This window comes from Rhipicephalus microplus, chromosome X (genome assembly GCF_043290135.1).
Source record: "Rhipicephalus microplus isolate Deutch F79 chromosome X, USDA_Rmic, whole genome shotgun sequence".
In the NCBI taxonomy this organism is placed as follows: Eukaryota; Metazoa; Arthropoda; class Arachnida; order Ixodida; family Ixodidae; genus Rhipicephalus; species Rhipicephalus microplus.
Window position 1 is genome coordinate 7,390,660 of NC_134710.1, and position 25,914 is coordinate 7,416,573.

Genomic DNA, 25,914 nt, shown 5'->3' on the forward strand with positions numbered 1-25,914 from the left:
TATACCTTAGTCATCCATTCACGTTACGTAACACCAAATTTGGGATATGCAAAGCTATAGCGAAACGACCACGAGCGCACTATGAGCGTAGCATGTAGGGATGTTTTACATGACATGCATGTCATGGTTATCATGTTAGAACGTGTCAATTACTTTCGTCGTCTGTTCGCATCGCGTAATACCAAACTTTGTATAAGTGAAGCTAGTGAAACGGACGTAAGCGCATCAGGAGCGTGGAATGTAGTCTAGTTTTTACATGACACGCGTGTCGTGATTATCATGTTAACACCAGTCATATACCTTACTCATCCATACACGTCACATAACACCAAATTTGGTAAATGTGAAGCAAGCGAAACGACCGTGAGCGCACTAGGAGCGTCGCGTGTACTCAAGTTTTACATGACATGCATTCCATGATTATCATGTTTGGATGCGTCACTTACCTCCGTCGTTCATTCACACCACGTAACGTGAAATTTGGTATATGTGAAGCTAGGGAAACGGCCGTGAGCGCATCATGAGCGAGGCATGTAGTCATGTTTTTACATGACACACGTGTCATGATTATCATGTTTGCACCAGACATGTACTATATACATTCATTCACGTTACGTAACACCAAATTTCATATATGTGAAGCTAGAAAAACGACCGCGAGCGCACTATGCGCGTAGCGTGTAGTCATGTTTTAAATGACACGCATGCTATGGTTGTCTTGTTCGGACGTGTCATGTACCTTCATAATCTATTCACGTCACGTAAGACCAAATGTGGTATACGTGAAACTAGCAAAACAATGGCGAGCGCACCATGAGCGTGGTGCGTAGTCATATATTTACATGACATGCATGTCATGATTTCTACGTTAGGGTCTGTCACTTATATTTACCATGCAGTCATGTCATACTATACCAGTTTTGCAATATGCCATGTGAAGGAAACTACTGCAAGGGCAGCAAGACTTTGAAATGTTAATCATAATATTTATGACATAGATGTCACGTTTTTATATTGTGACTAGTAATGTATGCTCGTCGTGAAGTCATGTTATGCTATACCAATTTTGGTATTGACACCTGGTATCGAAACGACCAGGAGAGCTAAAAGTCGTAGGGGGCAAGATAGATAGATACATGCACTCAATTTTGCTGAAGTTTGTTAACAAATGCTTCGCATTTAAAAGTGCTTATGTATCAGTCCAAGTTGCACCCGTAACAATGGCCTCCCATACACTAATACGTCAGAGCGTGCAATGACCCATTGGTGCCTATGAAACCCCGTTAATTTACTACCCGTGCCGTAGCATGTTGTGGCGTAATGGTTTGCTTGATGATTCAGTATTCGCGAGCTCGAATTTTTGTGTGTATCATGTGAATTTTTCTGTGAATTATTTCTGAATGTAACATGTTGTGAGAGTTTGCATGGTCAAACAATATGTGTGTTCTATAAGTTTCTGCAGCCTCAGATATTAAAAGGTGTCGTACGATTAATTTTTTCTTACACCGATCTATACACCGGTTATCTAGGACGCACTGTAGGTGAGACAAACTGTAGGTCGGACATCTATTAAGTCGACCCTATAAGATGCCGGGATCCGAGATGAAATATATCTGACCCGTTTGAGTAACGTCCATGAGATGAGGTGCTGAGACAACGACGACAAAGCGGGATGGGTACAGGCCTACAGTTTGTGCCGGCTAGACAAACTGTCAATATGTATGCGTTACCTTTCCGGTCTCGTTTAGACTGCTGGTACTTGATAAAGAGTGTGCAGTGTAGATGTGAACAAATTTCTACTGAGATTACAGGTATAAGTTAGACGTTCTATATTCAGGGTGCTCTATTAAGCTAACTCTTGTCAAAATTCGAAAAGATGATGACGCGACCAAATGCATGCTGCTGATTATTGCATGCCTTGACGCTGATTGTTGTGCCCTGCTTATTTATTCGATTTGGTAAGATTAATTTGAAGCAACGAAGCTGGACTATTATTTCCAGCCATGAAAGTATTCATCGGATTGCAAAACGTGTGATTAGATAATTGCTTAGTTTTGTGTGTACCAAAAAGGCCATGACATGAAATTTTCCAGCATAATCTTTTATGAGGGTTAATTCTTGTGCATTAACAAGTAAGCTGGCAAAATTTGAGCATGTTTGTTCCGTCACCTAATTTATATTAGAATATTTTTACACGCAGTGGGCGGACTGAGAGTGAGGCATCACTGGCGAGCTCGCAGCGACGAGCTAGCCGTGCGAGGGTCTATTTTGTGTGGTCAACGGCGCATAAAGTGAATATGATTCAGCTTTCTTCAGCTTGGCACTCAAATAGGACGCTTTGACACGGCTGAAACTTCGGTAGATGACTCCGCTTCTTCCACCTGCGACGTCACGCGGGCCATGGAGAATTCGCGGCGGTGGGCGGGGTTGAAGGCCGGTGGGCTGGTTTTGCATTAAAGTATTCTTTTACGACCCATTTTTCCCATCGGCATAGGCATCCCTGTAATTCTTGTTTACTTGTGAATCAGCACATGAATACAAGACACAAGAGGAAAAAAAAAGGCAAACTAAATGCAAGAAAAAACATGCTCTTCATAGCTATAAAGTTTGAGCTACACAGATTTATTTTCTGCAACTCATCATCGAAGCCGGAAAAAATAGTAGAGAAGGAGTGCGTGGCACTCGACCTCTTGGACAATTTTGATCCCTGGTGCTTGGAATAAAAAAAAATCCACGATAACCATGCAATTGCGGATCTCTTCTTCCCACTTATCAGGCTACATTATATCAAACTTTAAAATAAACCTGAAAGGTCGACCTGGCATCCTGTGTTCCTTTTGACATAGAATGAGCTGCTGAAACGTCATCGTTCACACTGCGGACATCTTTGGATAACATTCACCGAGAACGAACCTTGAAAATGCGTACAGCTTGACTGTGTTTGCTCATAGAGGTTGTCTAGCAACAGAGATAAAGTGAAGTTCAAACAGAGACTCTTACGGTTGTTTCCTATGTCATGAACAGTCAGGAAGACCGCTTTTTTCTCGAGGTTGTCCATGTCTCCCTGCAAAAAAATGAAGCACAAATATTGTAGGTAACCGTTTGAGAAAGTTGACGGGACGAAGTTATCATGTTCCTTGCTCGTAACTGCGATTTAGCTCATTCATATTTTACGACGGCACAGGGAAGGCAAATGAAGCACACCAAGTGCTGACTGACAACAGAAATTTATAGAAAGAAAAAAGGCGAGTGGACACTATACTCAGACAGAAAACCAAATCGTGACTGTAGCACCACAACTTTCCACACTAAGCGGGCAAGTCACCTAAAACAACAACAACAACAACAACAATAATAATAATAATAATAATAATAATAATAATAATAATAATAATAATAATAATAATAATAATAATAATAACTATAACAATATATTATTATTATTATTATTATATTATTATTATTATTATTATTATTATTATTATTATTATTATTATTATTATTATTATTATTATTGTTGTTGTTGTTGTTGTTGTTGTTGTTGTTGTTGTTGTTGTTGTTGTTGTTGTTGTTGTTGTTAAATCAAGAACATTGTTGGGCTATGACCTCCCTCGCCAGACAGTGCGCGAACTTGGCCCTGCCTCTCCGCAGATGCGCAGCGGGCCGGTTTCGGCGCACCGCGAGCACTAACCAGCTCAGCAACAAGTTCTTCTGCAGAACGGTTTTACTCATTTATACCACAAGGCCTTATGAGAAAGAGTGACGGAAGCAATGAATACGAGCGTTGGGACCAAGGAGCTTATACTAGTTTAGTATAACCTCCTTGGTTGGGACAGCTGAGCCGTTCCGAAATTGTGCCCGCTAATTCATCGCTTCTTGTTCTCAACCTTTCATTCTGTCGCATCGGCACTCGTTGGTTCAACTTGATCAGGCTGACACTCATAAACGACGAAAGTTATCGTAGCCGAAGCATGTGTAGTTCAGTTCGACCACCGTGAGAGTGCACTTCGCTTGAACATTCTGTATATAATATATACAGGAGCAGCAACGCGGCTATCATTCGCTTTAGAAAGAACAAGCGGTGATTTAGATGCTGCATCTGTAATAAAAAATTGGCAGATCCCACGTACAGCGGGAATCGTTGATTTGCAAAGCAATAATGAGGAAGGATAATATGCCACTTTAAAATCAGCACAGCATTACGAGGCGGACGTAAATTATGTCGTACAGGACTTGCTTGTCATGATTATCATGTATGGAGGTGTGCTTTATCTTCGTTGTCTATTGACGTCACGTGACACGGAATTTGGTATGTGCGAAATTAGCGAAATGGCCGTGACCGTGCTATGAGCGTAGCATGTAGTCACGTTTTACATGACACACATGTCATGATTATCACGCTTGGACATCGTCCATTGGCGTCACGTACTACCAAATATGGTATATGCGAAGCTAGCGAAACAGCCACAAGTTCGCTAAGAAATGCTTCGCATTAAAAAAAAATGGGATGATCATTAGAAGTTCCACCTCATACCTGGCCCTTGTTACGCTGGTCTGCGCCAATTTAATTTCTTATTCACTGGCTTGACGATTTGCTCCATCTAGACAGCAGCGCTGACAGTTCGCAATACGAGATGATCACATGTCCCCTCGGGGACCCTCTTCAAAACTTGTCACTGCTCCTACGACGTCATCTATGGGCACTTTTCGACAGACCGATTGACCGTACCACATCATCAAACACGTCTTTTCTGGTCGAGCAAACCACGCCACCCCTTGAGCAACAGACTTTGCTAAACAAGACAGTAATGGTTGACGCGAATTTTCTGTCAGTGTCGCCATAGAAAAATGAAGCAGTGTCCACGTACAGCTTAATCAGCAAACATTGGTTGAGCTCGAAGACACAAGGCAAATTTGCGTGTAACTGTCGATGTAGTGTGCGGCCGTCAATACCTCGAGCTGAGAGCTGATAAGGATTCGGGGCGTCTTCGTCTGAAATAACCCTTACAGAACAACGGCAACCTCATGACGCTGCTGCGCTATGGAGCGAATTGAAGAGACACCGTTTTGGCCAATCACACGGCCACGCTACATGTTCATTTTTTTTGTGTTGGTGTTTACTTTGTTGTAAAGCTATTCGCGTTGTTATTCTTAATTATTGCTTGCTAAAATGAATGTTAACGTTCTGCTTCTTTTGTGTAAGGGGAGCATCCGTGTTTTAGTTTTTTTTTCCAATAAACAAAGTTTTGGAGTGTGTATGTTCTTTGTTTGAAAATTCCTGCCATAAAAGGGTTCACGTTCTTCTAGCACGCCTGCTCTTGAGACAGCCCCACGGCAGTGGTCTAGTGGCTGAAATACTCGACTACTGACCCACAGGTCATGCACTTGCGCGTTGTTGGTAGGTGTACAACTACGGCACTGTAGTTTACCGATCATGCGAGGAGCTCTAGTGGTGTTTATCTGGCCGTGGTACCACTACATAGAACTATTACTATCACATGAACTGTCACACATCGGTACTTAAACTGTATTTAAAACAGAGTTACCGTTAGCAACCATGTGCTTGGATTTAAGAACGCTTTGAAGAGGACAGACGTTGAAAATAATGGAGACAGCATGCCTTATATATAACGTTGTATGATTTCACTAAAAATATTGATTTGTTTTTTACATTGTATTCAACGTTTGTGGGACATTGTTAATTACCGATGGAAGGCAGTGGTCACTTTTTGTCTGTAAAAACATAATTGTCCCATTAACCAGGCTTTTGTTGTGTAGCATTGTCATGCACGTCATCCATCAATGAAAGCTTTCTGCTTAACTCTTATATAATTTTCTTTATATTCTTACTGGTGTGAAAACATGTGCGTACACGTAGTAAACGCAGTGTAGCGCATGCTCCGTCAGCCACTAAGCTTTTCTGACTTGACTTATCGACTGTCCCACATTTCATGGTAAACAGTGTCACCCTACACGTTAATGTGACTAATTTCAACACGCGCCTAGTCTTTTTTTTTTGGCCCTTTCTCTGTTTTTTCGCTATACCACCTGTCAAAGTGTCCCCCTGGTTGTTTTCCTCGTTACTAGCTATGCTGAACGCCGAAGGGCCAGCGTGCCCCCCAAAAAGCTACTGCGCGTCCTGTAAGTAGCCAACCCACCTCATGATCTAGCCTCCTATCGAAGTGAATTCTTTCTGCCTCGTTGAAAACCACCCCACCTATGCACCTCTATGTTTATTTCTGCTACCTCAAAGCCTTTATATGGACTCCTCTGCCATATCTCCTTGTTTGCGTCAACAAGCGCTCTTTGCATGCTGCCGTTACGCACCGGTACCTCCGGTATTTTCCATACCACTACCTGCACCTGAGGGCAAATGGCGCGCATGTCACCGACCCCTTTCGCCGATTCTTCATTCAATACATCGTTTAGACCACCCGCAATCATCGCGAGGTTTTGTCAATCAGCTTTAGTTGCGAGTTTTGCACCTCCTTGCCTCAACACTCATTCCAGCTTATGTCTTCGGAACGTACCTATTGAAACCCTCATCGCCTCTATCTTTTTGATTGCTTCTGCGCATTGATTTAAATTCGAGTCCCCAGCGATTACCACGTTCTGGGACTTTTCTGCTAGATTTGGACGCGCCTAGAGGTTACTTGCGCTTGTGCCATCGGCTGATTTGTTCCCTCCAACCCCCACAACTACTTCGCGGAAGCTGGGTCTTGTGACTATTGAACAGACTGAAGCTGTTTATTTTCGAACCAGTTTCCCCTTTCATCTCAGCTGTTCTGAGTATCAGTGTCGTTCCCGCCATCGGCTGCTTCTTTGCTCCCCTTCGCTAATGTCTCCTCGACTGACGTAAGGCTTTCTCCCGTGGCCTTCATTTTCATCTTGCTCTGTCGGCAACGCAGTCTCCAGCTCGGCAATTTTCATCATCAGTTCACTGTGCGCAACCATAATTTTCTCTATTTTATCCTCGACCTAATGTTGTCTACACTTGGCGGCCACTTCCTCTGCATCAACATTCGTACTACCCGCCATTTTCAGGCCCACTATGCATCCTGAACATTCGCAGTGTTTTTCACCGAGACTTTTTTTGCGAGTCTTTTTTACACAATTTCACCAGTGTCCATGAGAAGCTGATTTATCCCACTCGATAATTACAGGACGCGGAGTACGACAAAAACTGCCCTGAGTAAAAAACAGTCTAACCCCTACTACAAAACTTACGTGGTTGTTGTACTTGACCCCCCCCCCCCCCTCCCTGGTGGTAGAAGGAGAAAAAAAGAAAGCACACGAACAAGAAAAATACTATGTGACTCCCCCTCCCCAACAGCCATACAATGTAATAAGTAAAAGAAAGGTTTACACTACAGCCCTATCAATTGATAAAAACAAGCTTGTAGCATGCAAAAACACTTATCTGCGCAATAAATTCGGAGACCTCAAAAAGCACGTCCATTCATCGCCGAACCAACTCGCCAATCCCAAAAGCCGTGTGCGGATTAAATGATATCTCGTGCTACAAAGAGGCATGTCCGAAAAAGAGGCACGAATGTAGGACTCCGAGATTGCCTACCGGCACGCGATGGACAATTTCGAAGTCCAAGAGCCAGCAGTTTTTATTTCGGCGATCTCCACTTGGGGTACTGCTCGGACTACGAAAAGGCTCATTCTTTCGAGCCTCTTTTAAAGCACGCTAAGTAATAGAAACCCCGCGTTACTGCACCCTAACACGCGGCACATTTAGTGCCTTGAAATGTAGGTTGAAGAAAATATCAAAGGCCACTTCGAGCTCGAATGGCCACTGAACAGGCCTATGTACGAGCTAAAATGCATCGTTGTCCGTGGGCGGGAATGAGAGATAGATGGAAGTGAATAAATAATACTAAAAGTTGAGGCCCAAGTGAGAATGCAGGTCAGGCGCTCTGCGTGGCCGGCAGGTGATCTGCCACGTAGCTACGCAAATTATTTTTTTTTCTGTCTTTTATGGCGTTTTTTTTTCAACATAGACACGACACTTCAAATCAATGCTGGACAGACAATAGAAGTGCTAGCTTAAAAGAAAAGAAACACAGAAACGCCTTAAGGCTGTAATACTACGTGCCAGAACCGTAGAGTTGCACTAGGCGCCAAAAGCAGTGAAAAGCGCAATGGGTGAGTGGTTCAAAACTGCCAACCTTTACGAACTGGGCAGCTGCGCAAGTGCGCATGGCACCCTACAAGCGCGTTGTTTTTGTTTTGGCAATTTACAAATGCAAGTATTATGGAATAGTGCGAAAAGTGTCACATGGACTTATTGTTGTGTATGTGTGATGCCAAGAGTAGTCGGGGTCGATAAATCAAAGCTGACGCTGTGAGGTGAGGGATGGAAACACGTCATTACTTTCGTACGAAGTTTCTTGCCTTTCGCCGCACTCTAAAAGTGGAAAGAATTAGCTTTTTACTTTTTCATCCACATATTCTACGTTACTGGGCTAGCCATATATATAAATACTAGTACGTTTGTCCGACTCCCGGCTAAGGACCCACGCTATATGTATTTATGCCAGAGTTTTAACTGCTACTCCAAAACGCCAACGAACTAAGATACAGCCTTCCAGACAGCGCCATTCTATTCTTTAGCAGTTAAAAACGTTTTGTGCTTGCTTGTCATGCACTCCAACCACACGCGACGTATACACTCAACGTATCAATCATATAGAAGAAGCCGATCAGTTTGGAACACAGGAGCGCGCAACTCATGAGTTGAAAAAAAAAAAAACGTCCAAGTAGGAGAGCGACCTCTCGAAATCACCTAGACGGCGACATTGAGGACATTTGAAGCCAACATCGTGAACAAAATTGAGCGAGACAGGAAGAAGTTAGGAGATAGTAACCGCGTGAAAAGGAGGGTCATCCGAGCACTAAGCCGGCCCAAGCTGATCGCAAGGTCAGAAGTTTGATACAGCGCTGTTTTTTTTTTTCATAATGTGAATATGGACTTTCACATAATGTGAATATGGACTTTCAAACAGTTAAGGAAAGGCCAGGCGAGCTACGAGTCATGTAAAGTTGAGAGCTGCTAGGCTGTCAGGTTGTATTCTACAGTGCTAAGAAAGTGCAACAGAACCCTCTACTTCGAGATAGCGCAGCAGGCTAACATGCAATGACAAAATTCGGTTCAAATGCAGATTTCAGACCGTTCCGAGTCGTATATTTACTGAAAAAGTGTGATAAACGATTTGCTAAGAAGAAAAAATAAAGAAGAGGTCTGAGGTCTGGCCTCACTGACGACCACCTGCCGGTAATGCACTTCCTCACCAGAGCAGAATCGGCCACCCTGGTGCAGTACTTGACTACTACTGCCCTTATGTAAGTACAAATCAAATCTTGGCCATCATTCCCCAGCGGCTGTGAAGCAACTGTACAAGGAGGCGGTGAGAACTGCGACGCAGCGGAGGGTGCTAAGAATCGCGGGGTCCAGACCGGCCACCATAGGAATATGAATTTAGTTACGTTCAACACTACAACACTACCAAGTGAAGCTACTATAGCTGTGTTAATCGAGGAATTAGAGGGTGTTAAATGCGATCTGATAGGGCTCAGCGAAGGGAGGAAAAGTGAGGCTTGTACAGTGCTGAAGAACAGACACGTCATATATGCTCCCTGCATTAATTGACAGAAAAGAACAAGGGGTGGGGTACTTTATACGCAAGAATATCCCTGGAAACTTAAGAAATACTATAGCATCAGTGAGAGGGTGGCAAGTATCATAACCAAGTTTAACAAAAGGTACAACATGAAGGTGTTACAGGCGCCTACATCGAGCCATGGTGATCATTTTGTTGAACGCTTCGATGAAGACGTAGAGTCAGCCATAAACCGCATAGTATTCTCATGCATAGGTGACTTTAATGTCAAAGTAGGCAAGAAACAGGCCGGAGACCATGTAGTGGGGTAAGGGGGCATCGGCTCTAAAAATGCCAGAGGGAAATTATTAGTAGAGGTCACAGAACGTAGTAATTTACGGATCTCGAATATCTTTTTCAGAAAACAGGCGAACAGTATGTGGACGTGGCGAAGTCTTAATGACGAAACTAAAAAAATAAATAAATAGACTTCATTCTCTGTGCACACCGAATCATTGTACGGGACATAAAGCAGCTGGCAAGATCCGGTGCAGTGGCCATACAATGGTAAGAGCTCATAATCACCTGGATTTAAAAATGCATCAACTCATACGCAACATTAATGACCGAGCGGTGAGAGGGAAAGTACCGGAATTTAGAGTTTCGCTACAGGATATATTCGAGGCTCTAAACGAGCTAACCATTGTAAGCATTCACATAGCGAACGGTAATGTTACCAGTATTATCAAAGAGCGTGCAATGGAAGTCGGAGGTACTGTCACTAGACAGGACACTGGCAAACTATCTCAGGAGACGAAAAACCTCATTAACAGCCGCGTCGGCCACTTCCCTTCGAGGCTGTCCGGAGTGCTACTATAGTGTGCGTGGTGACCAGAGCGACCTTTCCGCTCTGATGCCCTGTCATGATCGCCTGAATTGTAAAATTGTAATGTGTGCATGTGTTTATTCAAGAGGGTATTAGCAGCGATTCTGAGTGATCGATGGTTATGAATGAACTGCGCAGTAGGCAGCAGGATTGTGAATGTAATGTGTGGCGAGTGTCGCCATGTGCTCGCAGTTTTTCGTAGTCATCATGGCTTCATCAGTCTCAATTTGTCACGAGTGTGTTTAATCGGTACGGTAGTATATGTAATTAATGACTTTATGCAAAACGCCATTCATTTATATACTTGGTGAGTATTGCGTATTGGCGCTAACAGTGAAGTCTGCTGAATGTGTAGTCGCTGTTCAGGTTCACTTCACAGCGCGATGACACGTTGCCCCCGGTGGAATTGGAATACGTGTTTCTTCAAGGCGATATCAGAAGTGATTTTGAGTTATGAATGTTTTTAAATGGGTAGTGTGGTAAGCGTTGTGATTGTGAATGCAATGTACGGCGAATGTCGTCATGCATCGTTCACTATCTTCATGGCTAAATATGTCTCGTTTCGTGTCACAGTTCTGTTATGTGAACGTGTTCAGTGACTTAACGCTCGACGCCATTTACTTTTTCACAACGCGAAACTTGTGTGTTTGTGCTGACTTTTGCGATATGCTAAATGTGCGGTCGGTCTTGAGGTTCACTTCAAAGCGCTCGATTGCGCCCTTCGAGTGATGGCTGAATCATACCTTACTCGCGCACCTTGCTTGATGTCCAGCTTATCGAGTGATCGATTGATTTATATGTTGGAATTAACGTCCTAGAACCACCATAAGATTATGAGGAACGCTTTGTCCAGATTATCGAAATGTACGATAGGAGTGGTATGTATACGTTAATTGGAAGTTGTACGTTATATACCTATTTAGGTCTCAGTTTGGAACGCAACCAGCCCAACGTACGGGCAAAGGGCGTGCGGTAGCTACTACCGTACCTTGTTTGCGAATGCATTGTCAGTAATAACTGATTCGTAGAAAAGTGAATGGTTAGAAACTGACTGAGCACTTAACTGAGACGAGATGACGCGTGTTCTCAAAATTTTGCTGCACTGCGACATAAAAATATTCTTGTCAACGTCGGTAGCGTGTAAGCAGCCGGGGGTTCCGTTCGATTTCAACTTTCTTTTCCTCGTCCGCACTTATTACAACTCTCTCGCCACAGTACTTCTTAAATTTTTGGACAGAAGTAGCACAGACCGAAAATTTTTACAGCATATTTTAAAGGAACACAGCATCTCACTTGAAAACATATACATTTTGCACAGAAAGTGCCGCGAACCAGCATGCCGAGCAATAAATGTTCATAACAAACATTGTTTGAACTTTAAGCAGTTGCAGTACGTCAAAAGTCTTTACCAGATTACGACGATTAGAAAAAAGGTCGGACTGTGAATTACCACGATCAATTTTTATGTCACACTTTCAGCTGTTCCAACTGGCCCCAGAAGGATTGTCATACATGGCGAAAATGTATACCTATTTTTTATTTGGACTATTCTCGGCTACTGAACCGTACTGCAAGTGTACTCTCGCTGGAATACAATGTGTTAGCATGCTAATTTTCACAATAAATACGCTTAAAGAACACCCTCTGATACCACTTTATGTCCACCAGATTTTACACGCAGTCTATCAGTCACACCAGTGTTTTGATTGATTGATTTGTGGTGTTTAACGTCCCAAAACTACCATATGATTATGAGAGACGCCGTAGTGGAGGGCTCCAGAAATTTCGACCACCTGGGGTTCTTTAACGTGCACCCAAATCTGAGCACACGGGCCTACAACATTTCCGCCTCCATCGGAAATGCCACCAGTGTTTTGAGGCACGCCAAATGATCGTGCTACATTCGCCGTCAAGCTCTACCAGTAAACATTGATTATGTCATAATATTTCAATTTGTGTATGTGTCTGACTCGTTTACTCAAAATGCATGCGCAGTCTGTTTAAAAATACAAATAGAAAAAGCCATGTAATCTGAAGAGTGTGTGGTATGTTGTTCTCACTCACTGAGCAGAGCGAACAGATGAGCTGAAATATCTTGTCGAATGAGAGCGTTTCCTGCAGATGTCGTGTAGGTTTCAGCAGTGTTCTTGGAGGGGGTGAATTCTTTGTGATAAGTTTTATGCAGCCACGGCATTTCTTCGGTGTTCTTCGTGCACGGAATGCGAAAATAAACGATATTGCCACGAGAGATTGCCAATGCTCCGCACAACACGGACGTCGTGAACGAAGAGAAACGCTGACGGCGCAACTACGAGCGATGAAGCCAGCCGCAATGCACGAGCTGGCGCTGCATGCGCACGAGACTCACCGAACAGCCAATGCGCGTGAAGAAAAAGAGTACGAGGGTGCTCTAGGCTGAGGCTCACGAGGGCTACCGATCGTCGGTTCTTAATTGCTGTGCGTCGTTCACTTTGGGCAGTGTAAATACAACAAACAACAGTGTAAATACAACATCCTTGTTGTGAGGCTGCTACATTTGTTACAATATTCCCTGGTCAGGTTCAGTTCCTGCTAAGTTATGCTTCCTCGCATTTGCATGACACGTTATAAAAGCGACAAAACACCTCTAAGTACTGTGGTAGTGCCAAAAACCCAGCCATGCTGCACGTTCAACGCTCGCGCACCAATATGGCCGCGCGAGGCCAGGTGACGCGAGTAAGCCAATCATATCGGCGGCGGAAAACAGATACAATACTCTGAAATTCTTCCAGGTGAATCTAACATCAGCCCCAAAATATTGAAAACCAGCGGCGCTTCTTGATGTCACCGTGCCGTCATCTTCCTCTTTTTTCATCGCCTATTTCGCGGAGCAAGCGCATCTGCCGCGCTCAATGGCTGGGCCACGCTACCACCTAGTCAGGTGACCCTGACGTAACGATAATGATGCCCAAGCAAACTTCGTGCGCTATCAGTCGACCATGCACTCCATGAGCCTTCTAGGCTCCCCGCTCTGAACGTGCCTCAGAAGAGAATTCTCAGCTTGCTTCTTTGTGGTAATGCCTCGGTGCTCGACGGACACGTTGTCCGTGCAGCAGCAAGTCAGATAAAGGACAAGCTTATTTTTTTATATCCCCCGAGGAGAAAACAAAGCAGCCTGCCTTTGCTTCTTGGTGGAGGTCTAAACTGTGCCACCAGGAAAGCCACTGTGCTCACGCCATCCAGTGCCGTGAAGCTAATAACCATACGCATGCAAGCAAGCTTACGCATTTGACACATGTATTATACGTGATAAGCATATCATGGTGGACTCTCTAAGTATAAGGTACCATAATGTTGGAAGCTTTCGTATGAGCAGTCAGCTTTTTTTCTTTTAAGGAGACGGAGGCAATGAAATTAGTTACGTCGTTTCATCGGAAGGAATACAGACACGCGCCATAAATGCACTCTGGCATTTTTTTAAATATGTCGCGAGTTTTTCACGTCGATGTCACTACAGTGCACAGCGTCGGGCCAACCCATTTCGTCGAATTCATCAGGTAAATCACCACATGCTTATAAATCCATCCATCCATCCATCCATCCATCCATCCGTCCGTCCGTCCGTCCGTCCGTCCGTCCGTCCGTCCGTCCATCTATCTATCTATCTATCTATCTATCTATCTATCTATCTATCTATCTATCTATCTATCTATCTATCTATCTATCTATCTATCTATCTATCTATCTATCTATCTATCTATCTATCTATCTATCTATCTATCTATCTATCTATCTATCTATCTATCTATCTATCTATCTATCTATCTATCTATCTATCTATCTATCTATCTATCTATCTATCTATCTATCTATCTATCTATCTATCTATCTATCTATCTATCTATCTATCTATCTATCTATCTGTCTATCTATCTATCTGTCTGTCTGTCTGTCTGTCTGTCTGTCTGTCTGTCTGTCTGTCTGTCTGTCTGTCTGTCTGTCTGTCTGTCTGTCTGTCTGTCTGTCTGTCTATCTATCTGTCTGTCTATCTATCTATCTATCTATCTATCTATCTATCTATCTATCTATCTATCTATCTATCTATCTATCTATCTATCTATCTATCTATCTATCTATCTATCTATCTATCTATCTATCTATCTATCTATCTATCTATCTATCTATCTATCTATCTATCTATCTATCTGTCTGACTACGACATTTAGTTTCCAGGCCATTTGGATAATGGGACATATATGAAAAATGGTATGGCATATCATGACTGTATGACGAGCAACAGTGACTAGTGATCACATGTATGTGATGATTGTTGTTTTACATTTGAACGTCTTGCTGCTCCTGCGGTGGTTTTGTTCACATGACATGTCGCAAAACAGGTATGGTATGACATGAGTATGGTATAACAGGCATGGTATGGTATAACTTAAGTGACGGGCCCTCACGAAAAAATCATGACATGTGTCCTGCAAGAACATGGCTACATGCCACGCTCATGACGTGCTCATGGTCGTTTCGCTAGCTTCAAATACATTAAATTTGGTATAACGTGACGTAACTGAAGTGACGGGCCCTCACGAAAAAATCATGACATGTGTCCTGCAAGAACATGGCTACATGCCACGCTCATGACGTGCTCATGGTCGTTTCGCTAGCTTCAAATACATTAAATTTGGTATAACGTGACGTAACTGAAGTGACGGGCCCTCACGAAAAAATCATGACATGTGTCCTGCAAGAACATGGCTACATGCCACGCTCATGACGTGCTCATGGTCGTTTCGCTAGCTTCAAATACATTAAATTTGGTATAACGTGACGTAACTGAAGTGACGGGCCCTCACGAAAAATCCATGACATGTGTCCTGCAAGAACATGGCTACATGCCACGCTCGTGACGTGCTCATGGTCGTTTCGCTAGCTTCAAATACATTAAATTTGGTATAACGTGACGTAAGTGAAGTGACGGGCCCTCACGAAAAAATCATGACATGTGTCCTGCAAGAACATGGCTACATGCCACGCTCATGACGTGCTCATAGTCTTTTTGCTAGCTTCAAATGCATTAAATTTGGTATAACGTGACGTAACTGAAGTGACGGGCCCTCACGAAAAAATCATGACATGTGTCCTGCAAGAACATGGCTACATGCCACGCTCATGACGTGCTCATAGTCTTTTTGCTAGCTTCAAATGCATTAAATTTGGTATAACGTGACGTGAATGTACACTGAAGATGTACGACTTGTGCAAACATGATATACATGACATGCGTGTTGTGTAAGAACATGACTACATGCTACGCTCATGATGCGCTCGCGGTCGTCTCGCAACCATCACATACACCAAATGTGGTATTGCGGGACGTGGATAGATGACGAAGGTATGTGACTAGTTTAAACATGATAATCATGAAATGCGTGTCATGTAACAACATGAGACATGCCATATGCCATGCTGATGATGCACTCGTGGCTGTTTTGCTAGCTTCACATATTCGCAATGTTCATATACTGTTGGGGCGCCTAGTGGAATTCAGAAGCGTCCTCTCAAGGATCAGTAGGCAGACGCTGCCTTGTTTGGCAGTGCTAGCTGCAGTGTTAACGCGTAGCAAGAAATGAACACAGACCACTTTGTATGTATTGTGCATCAGCAAATATACCGGACCATCCGTGACCGTGACGATAAATCTGATTCGTTCTTGCGAAACGCGAAGTTTTCGTGAATATATGTGGCAACTGACGCTTTAGATTACATCCCGCAGAGTACACATATCAGCTTAGCGAGATTTTCTGCAGCCACTTTGGATAGTTAAATCTTAACATATGACCGTTTCAGTTAAAACTGCCTTGTTTTCCATGCGTATAGCATTCGTCAGTGCTTTTGTAGTGCATGAATCCCATTACATTCATTGCATGCGGAAAGTAGCGCAGGCTCGCGATTTGCGCTTCCAAACTTTGCCCTATGCTGAGTCGCTTGTTTTTTACAGCCGTTTATAGATGGCAGCACACTGAAAGTGATTTCTTTCTTGCCGCCGGATCAGAGCGAAATGATCTCTTCTCCGCACCCCCAGATAAACGTGGTGAGTGACGCCATGTGGATGTTATGCGAGGTGAATGACGCGTTGTTGGTGCTATCGAAGCTGTTTGGCGGAGAAAATTGCTCAGATTACTTTCAGCAGTGATGGTCAAAGAAACTGTCTTGACGTCGAGGACTTTTCACAGGACGTAGATGTTTGTCAACGCACTGAGAGGACAGTGACGATGGAAGATCAGCTGCTGGCTCACAAGCAGAGAGTTGCACTTCACGTCCCGTCGTGCGTTAATGGTTTTTAACACTCGTAAGTAACTTTGATTGTATTTATTGCACAATATCCTTCAGCAAGCTCAAAATAAAAGAATACATTTTTCTTGTGCATTGATGTATCTCAATTAATTACAGTGTATATTATAAAGCGCCACATGCCGCCAAGACGCTCGAGCTCGACCAGCGAAACTAAATGGTTAGGGCAATGAAATATGCAGCTACGGCTACGTTCCACGCTTACTTCTCCTGCACTTCACTGGTGTCGTTCGAACGACGTGGTTGTTCAACAAATTTTCGCAATTTGGACGTTGCGAAAAGCGTACGCGTGCATTCGTTTCGATGTCCTTGTTTCGATCGCGCTGATGAAACCCGCAACATACCAGTGGAGGGAATTGCGCACTGTGTATGATCATGGCTGTGACACAAGTGCTATCCCATTGGAAGGTAAATGCTTGTGTTCCGTTGAGGAAGCAACAACTTGATGCTTACAGCGCAAGTAACGACGGCGTAATGTGTTTGCAAAACATCGCTACGTTAAACATTCGTTCCTGTGGAGCCTGGGGAGCCGTGAAGGCACGCTATTCGCTAGTGGTCTACTACTGCGGCAAATCCGCCAGACAGGCTCGGCACAAATGATCTCGGAGTGCCATTCAGTTCATACGGGAATTCTGGTTCGCGCAGTTTTCTGTAGCAGGTACAGGATTATACAATGTATCGTCGATACGCGGTCAATCAGCTGGCACCACCACCCTTTACCCTGCGGCGAGAAATGAGGTAGCGAAAATTCAGCAGTTCCTATTGGTTGGGAAAGTACTTCAGTTCAATAAACAATCATTTGAAGATCGAGAGTTCAGCGCTGAAAGTGGCACGGGAAGTACGTCTATGCATCCTATCTTTTCTTATAGAAGTTCACGGGTTGATGATCATTCCGCAGCCATCTTAGATTGCACGGCGCACCACCTATAGGCCATGGGCAATGCGAATACCAAACTTGGGTATTACGGGACGTGAATGGATGACGAAGGTATATGGCTGGGGCAAACATGATAATCATGGCATGCATGTCATGTAAGGCCACGAATACATGCAATGCTCATGACGCACTCGAGGCCGTTTCGCTAGCTTCACACATACCAAATTTAGTATTACGGGACATGAACGGACGACGAATATAAATGACACATCCAAACATGATTAACATGAAATGTGTGTCATGTAAAACTTGACTACATGCTACGCTCAGAGTGCGTTCACGGCTATTTCACTAGCTTCTCCTATACGAACTTTGGTATTATGTGACGTGAATGGATGATGAAAGTATATGATTGATACAAACATGATAACAATCATATGCGCGTCATGTAACAACATGATTACATGCCACGCTCATTAGACACTCGCGGTCGTTTTGCTAGCTTTAAATATACCAAATTTGGTATTACATGGCATGAATGAAATATAATGGCTTATGACTGGTGCAAACATGATAATCATCACACGCATGTCATGTAAGAACATCCCTACATGCCATGCTGATGATGTGCTCACGGCCGTTTCGCTAGCTTCATATATACAAATTTTGGTATTAAGTGACATGAATACACGACGAAAATAAATCACGCGTCTAAACATGATAATCATGACATGCGTCTGACGTAACCATGACTACATGCTACACTCATAGCGCTCTCACGGCCGTTTCGCTAGCTTCACATATACCAAATTTGATATTACGTGATGTGAATGGACAACGAGCACAAATGGCAGACACAAACATGATATTCATGACACATAAGTTATGAATGGCATAATTTACGTCCAGTTTGTATAGTTGTACCGATTTTAATGTGGGAATTCTACCTTCCTCATTCGTGCTTAGCACGTCTTTCATTCCCACAGTACGTGGAATCTACTAATTCTGTTGCTACTTTCTTTGTGCTCATTGGGACCACAATCAACGAAAGAAATTTTAATGTAAACTGTATGCTGCCTACATTACTGGCCTATCACACTAACTTGATGGCGCCTCCATTCTCAGTGTGTGCAGCGCCAATGTGGCAATTTTGTGCATTTTGTTCCTGTTTCCTTCTCGGAGCGTAGCCTGAACATGTGTGCGTGACAATGGCCACGCAAAACGAGCCCCGCTTGCTGTTTTGCGGCTACAAACGAACACAAAACGTTCAGGAATACTTTAGACGAAGTAGTTCGCTTCATCGGCGAGTACGCTGCTAGTTATGTTGATTGTGATGAAAGAACTCTACAGTGCTGTCGGTCCGACAAAAATTTTCGGAAAGTGTGTCGTGCAAATGGCGTGTAAGTTAGCAAACTTTTTTTTTTTCTTGGCAGCTGAAAGAAAATACTTTCAACGGAAGCCTGGCATGTAGCTTGTTCTATGTAAGATCGACGCGCATTCACAGAAAGCTGGAATAGTTGAAGTAACACATTAGCAGCGATAAAAGGACAAAAACCGCATGAAACTACCGTTTTTTTTATTTTTAGCCCTGTTTATCAAACGGCGCGCATCTTTCTTCCCGGGCACTCACGTCTTTCTTCATTTTCGAAGATAAGTGCCAGATGGCGCTCTTGCCTAGCGTGCCTCGATGCGCTCGTTCGCCTTCGCTGCACGGATCGAGACTCTCCAACGCAGCGCTTCCAGAATACAATTAACCGATTTTCTCGCACAGAAAACCGAATAAACATTTTGTTCACTCTCTGCAGACGCAAGACTATCGTCTTTCGACGACATTTGCAGAGAAACATGCAGATACGGAGCCAATTTTTTTTCTCGTTTTCTCTTAGGCTCTGCGCCATGTCGCCTTATGGCTGACAGAAATTAGGTCCTTTCTTTCTTGTTCAAGAATAACTACCATAACCATTTCTCGCTATGGGCTGCAAAGCAACGTCCGCGACACGCCTCATCGCGGCCACGCCGCCCATGGAGGAACGAAATATGGCACCACCGAGGAGAAGGAAGGCCACGGCTGAATGGATGTATAGATAGATGTATCCGGCTGTGTCCTTTAAATCGGGCGGTGGCTCAAGCCACCTAGCTATACAGTGGCACTTTGTTGCGGTGGCGCCATCTAGTTTTTCATAGACAAACTAGCTGGGGTAAATGGTCGATTACGCAGTAGCCGATTACGTGGAACGAAACCCTCGTAGGAATTTTGTTTTCTGGGCAAGCACACTTGAGCAGGCTTTTTCCGTTCTCTGGATTGTCTGAAAACACTTACGTCTGTACAGGCATACATCGTCTGCGTACTTTTTCAGTTATCAGCGGACGAAAGAAAATTGTACAAGCCCATTACACCTGCATGCATGGCTTTATGTCAACAACCACCAATGCACAAAACCTAGTGACCAGCCATGTGCTTAGCAGAAGCCGATGACCAGCGTTCGACAAAAAAAAAAAGCTCATCAGTCAATTGTGAGCGTCTTTTTACATCTCACGAATCCTATTTCTTAAAATGTTCTGTGTTCTTCGTCTAGGTCAAACGATCATAAAGCCGATCCTGAGGTCCTTAAGCCCAACAGATGTGCAGAGCCGACGAAACGCTTTGCGTCACACTTGTTGCCACCAATCTCCATTCGGGCTAAATATAATCAAAGAAACAAAGAAACCCACACTGTGTACCTAAAACAGCAGCGTAGCCAGAAGCTTTTTTTTTTTTCTTCAGAGGACTTCATGTGAGCTCGTGCATGCATTGTTTTGTATGTGTGCGTGCATATTGCGCATGTACAATTTAATAAAATCGGGGCAAGGGGCAGTGGATGGGTTGTGGCCCCACCTCCCGCTTCGCCAGTGACGCCGAGAGAAACCGAAAGAAACCATGCCAACACAGGCAGCGTTTTTCCGGATAGCTACAATCCAACAGTTTCGCCTATCGGCCTCGTAGTATTTTTAGGGAGCGATGATAAAATTGCACATTCGTCATTTTCCCGGCCGTGTTCTTACAAATATTAAGATATCCAAATACGCAATAATTGCAGATAGAAGTCAACTTTGTTTTCGCTGCATACACATCATTTCACTGGTAGGAATCATTGCCAATCTGCTGCGGCCAGGCGTGGCCGTGCGGACAAAACAGACAAATTTCGCCGCCAGCGGCCGCAGTGGCACTGCATGTCAGCTTTGAGACACCAGTGCACGCGGCCTATAGGTGCTTAACACACCTCCGCGTAACGGGCAGCCAAAGCAGAGTCGGGGGTAAACTGTTCAACCGCTAGTTGGTACTCATTTATTGAAGTGCTTCCACTTGTATTTATTTAAATGCAATAAATAACCTATCTACCACTGTGTTCTTTCTGAAGCTTACTTTTCTCCTGGTAGTTTTTAAGCGACAAAATCTCGTTTATAGCTTGAAGAAGCCGATCTAACAAGCGCGCGCATTGATGTTAACGCGGCTACAGCGAGCCAGTGGAGGGTTCAGCGTGCCGTACGAACCACGCCAGCCAGAAATTGAGTAGTAAAACGTGCGCGTGCAGAATACTTTCAAGATATCTAGGGTCATCAGTCGCAGGGGCCAATGTCCTCGCTTACCCTTCTATTATTATATATAAGTGTACTGAGTGACCTTGAAAGGTGCGCTTGTTGCACCGAAAAACCACGCTCCTTCCGGGTACTTTCGGCATCTCGATTGAAAGAGATGAGGAGTTTCGACTAATAACACGCACAGGTCTATGCGTTTTAAACTAATAACACACACCCAAGGCACGTCATATTAGTTGAAGCACGTCATCTTTCGGAATCGAGATGCCTCTTCGGTTAAACAAGCGCGCTTTCTCGCGGTCAGCGATATCTATTCCTTCACCGACAAGATGGTTTCAAAACAGTATACGGATTTTCCAAGGTGTAGGTGCTTTGCTCAGCCCCATCTCTTTATGAGTGAGGAGAGACCGAGAGGTAGTTTGTATTGTGGATCGAGACCATGGTGTGAACTACAGCAAATTAAACTCGCCTTAGCATGTTTGACCTGAATTTTCACGTGCAGTAAGTACGAGGGTAAATTGAGCGTATTTCATCATACTTTTTACAATCTTTCATATACAATATCCTAAAGAAAGCGTGCATATACGAGTCTATTTAATTTGCGCCGTTATCAGCGCATATAAATGCTTAAACTAATATTTAAACGATGGTCAATTGTTTTATAGGAAAGAAACGACGCTCACCTGTACATGAACTGTGAGCTTGCCGCAGTTCTTCGTCATGACTTGCATTTTCTGCAAAGGCAATGAGAGAAGGTAGCGAAGCACATTTTAGTCGTCTCAAGAATGTCCGAAGACCTGATTTCATGCTGGCACCTTCAACAGCCACGGCCACATCTGCATAGAACACGCGCTTTCGCTCTGCGGGGTGATACCCTGAGGCAGTGTCGCCCAGCCGTCATCCGTCTTGATCCTGGCACACCACGTCAGAGCCCGAAAGGGCCTCAACGTGTCGCCCCACAGAGCGAAAACCTTAAAAAAAGACCAGCTGTTAGGGCGCTCCACACAGATGTGGCCACGGCTGTAGATATGCTAAGCAGTATGAACAAATAACACTCGAATAGCGGGTAAAGTGCTTTCCCTTGCGCAATCTGTTTTGGGAAGTGTTTTTTTTTTACTACTGGCCAGTTTCAGTACAGAGTTACTCGAATTCACGAAGCTTTAGAAAGTAGAAACTGTAGTAATATTTCAGCCCATTTTACGTTTTTTAGCGAGTACAGCCAGAATAATTTGTTATTGTATTTACAAAAATTTAGGTGGTTTCAGAGGGTGCATGATTTCTGTAACTCAGTCGATACCTTCTTCAGGCTTATCAAGTAATATTTATTTACTCCTACAACCCAGTTTTCGCGTTTTTTTTTCATAATCTCATGGGCCGCAGAATTTACAACTAAATCAACGTCGAAGGGCGACACATGCATAATACGTAGACATAAACGCATATACAAGCATACGCACAGTAAAACACCACATGCAGTGAGCGCTTCCGACTCAACAACAATCCGCTATACATATGTCGCAAGATATTTCGACCAGGGCAGGAGAAAGATACCCTGAAAACATATCGCGATAAAATATAAGACACTGAGATAAAAAGTACTGGAGATACAGATACAACATACATGCGCAAAACAGCATTCGATACGATACTTTCCAATTGTATCGTAACATAAATCGATACTTTCGCAAATTTGCTGTTATAAATCTCCACAATCTATAGCAGTAAAATGACGGCATAAAAATGTCTGAAGTGAGACCAAATGCCCCATTTCATTTTGATGAAATGTTTGTTGCTATCTGAAAAGACTTTTCTCAAAGTAGGTTTACACTTCCGAAGAACTCATTAGGATTTGCTTTTTTCGCCGATAGTGCTTCTTGCTTGTCATTTATGTAATTGATAGGAGTCACTGCTGAGCTTGCTGACCAGCTAATAAATTGCTGTCTACTCACACTAGCTTCAATAAGAAGCACGATGGCACAATTACCAGTGTGCATTTTCAGCTTGCTCATAAAGGACCGTTTCGCAATACAGAATCACCGGTTTATACAGCAGGAACGAGGGTGAAAGCGTAATTTTTGTGGAAGATTGTGTACATAGGCAATATTATATTAATAATATTTGGGGTTTTACGTACCAAAACCATCATATGACTATGAGAGACACCGTAGAGGAGAGCTCCGGGTATTTTAGCGATCTCGTGTCAAAAGTATGAAAGAAAATGGTAGTGGCCGTGGATGTGGTTATGCATCGCCTCTACCATTTCGCCTCTACAGAAATGCTGCTGCCATGGCCGGGATCAATACTGTGAACTTCGGGTGAGCAGCCGAGCACCTCACACACCGATCCACAGTGGCGGACGCGTGTGTATATGCAGGCCTACATTTAGTACATAAAGCTGCTATTACTTTACATATTCTTATCTGCCGGCGTAAACAGTTCTTATATAGATAGCATTCCTCTCTCTCTCTCTCTCTCTATATATATATATATATATATATATATATATATATATATATATATATATATATATATATATATATATATATATATACTCTCTCTCTCTCTCTCTCTCTATATATATATATATATATATATATATATATATATATATGAAATCTAACAGACAATATAGGGGAGGCTATTAGACCAAATTTTATAAGGTACATGTGAAGAAAGAAAAGTGAGTGGAAAGATAACTTGCCGAGGGCAGGAACCGGTTCCAGCCCAATTAAGGATGACGCAGTGCTAACTGTGCTAGGTTTTTCTAGTTTTGTGCTTGTTCGCTACAGTCTTCGTGTTTCTCTGTTAGGTTTTCTAAATGCTCAAGGAGAAACAAGCCAACCTGTCAACGTATGTGCGTGTTGTATACCAGCGATTCAAAAGACTGGTTACTTTTTAAACAACCGCTGTTTCATTGAGGAAAACGGCAATATTGCATTTCTTCAATAGTGCTACATCATCTTTGCTAAAGGAGTATCAAGTGCACATGGACGTTCATGTGAATTAACTCTTGTATTACCGCGACAGCGTTAAAGAGCTCGTTTCGCTGAACCTCCAGCGTAGGCGTCAGTTTTGGTGCTGGCTTGCTTGGTTGTTAGTGAAAAATCATCATCTTATGCGTGTCCGAAAAATGAAGAATGAAGCAAATAAAACAAGTTAATGTTAAAAAATCACAGCATATTCACGGAGTGAATGATGATGAGTGGGGCGAAGCGCTGGAGGGTTATGTATACAAATACTATATACTTATACAAGACATTCTACAACTCGTAAGTGGTAGCCATACGTCGCTTCCATTCCCCATTCATTATAACGGCTGTATGGTCAGTGAAGTGATGGATTGGTGATGGGGCATAGTGGGATGTTTGCAAGGACGAAGTAGTGGGCAGTTTGCAAAGGTATAACTATACGTGGCCACGTACAAACAAGAAATTGACACTGTGAGACAATCTATGGTTCTTTAACACGCACCTGGATACATGTACACGACCATCTTGCATTTCATTTTGGCTACTCTCAACAGTATTTGCTTCATGGTCGGTGAAGAGGTGGATCGGTAATAGGGCTTAGTGGGATATTTGTAAGGACGAAGTATACAGTGGGCATGCAGCTGACAATGGTGGAACTATAGGCGGTCACGTACATACGTACGTACGTACATACATACATACATACACACATACGTACGTACATACACACACATACGTACGTACGTACACATACACACATACGTACACACACATACACACGTACGTACACACACACATACACACATACGTACACATACACATACACACACGTACGTACGTACGTACACATACACATACGTAAGTACGTACACATACACATACACACACGTACGTACGTACGTACAAACACATACACACACATACACACACGTACGTACGTACGTACACACACACACATACACACACGTACGTACGTACGTACACACACACACACACATACACACACGTACGTACGTACGTACACACACACACACATACACATACATACACACATACACACATACATACAAAGGATGGACAGACCCACGCCTTTGGGAGCTTCGCCTCTAAAAAACCTTGGATAGAGTGGGGACCACACCAAGACTGTTTGGGTTCGAGTGGGGATCGAACCCCAGTCATTTACGTGCCATGCGCATGTTCTGCCACACGGCCACGCCTCTGTTTGTTAAAACAGTGAAAAGAACTTCCTCTGCTTGGGAATTCAGTGGAAACAGCTTTCATGCTTCACAAACACACGCGTCCTACAATGCAACGTGAAATATTGCCGTAATAATGCATGGTACAAACGTGCATTGCCAGCGGGCGTCAGAACATGTGATTATCATAATAGCTCTGCATTTAAAAGCTGATACCACACTACAAAAGACACACACGATACTGAATCTATTCCCTTAGGGTCACGTAGAGTGGGTACATCGCGAATTTGAAAAGGTTTCATGCACTAAGTGTTTGAAGTATGCACCAGTAGCAGAATGTCGCTATCGCGTTCAACTACTAAAGGCAAACCTTTATAGGGTCCCCTAGTTTTTTTGGCAAGAGACCTGTCACTTCTGAATTAGTGGTGGTTGTGCTTGACATTGAGGCACGCATTAGGCATTA

The 25,914-nt window shown here is 43.4% G+C and overlaps 1 protein-coding gene across 10 annotated transcripts in view; it reads right to left on the reverse strand.

Annotated features, from left to right (window-relative positions):
- LOC142777415 (uncharacterized) overlaps positions 1-25,914 on the reverse strand; it is a 498,660-nt gene that overhangs the window by 131,965 nt on the left and 340,781 nt on the right. For all 10 annotated transcript variants that reach the window (XM_075881769.1, XM_075881776.1, XM_075881775.1 and 7 more), the window contains 2 exons: positions 21,970-22,020; positions 3,001-3,064 (listed from right to left, as the gene is read on the reverse strand). In XM_075881769.1, the coding sequence (XP_075737884.1) occupies positions 3,001-3,064; positions 21,970-22,020 (115 nt within the window). The remainder of the gene's footprint in view (positions 1-3,000; positions 3,065-21,969; positions 22,021-25,914) is intronic.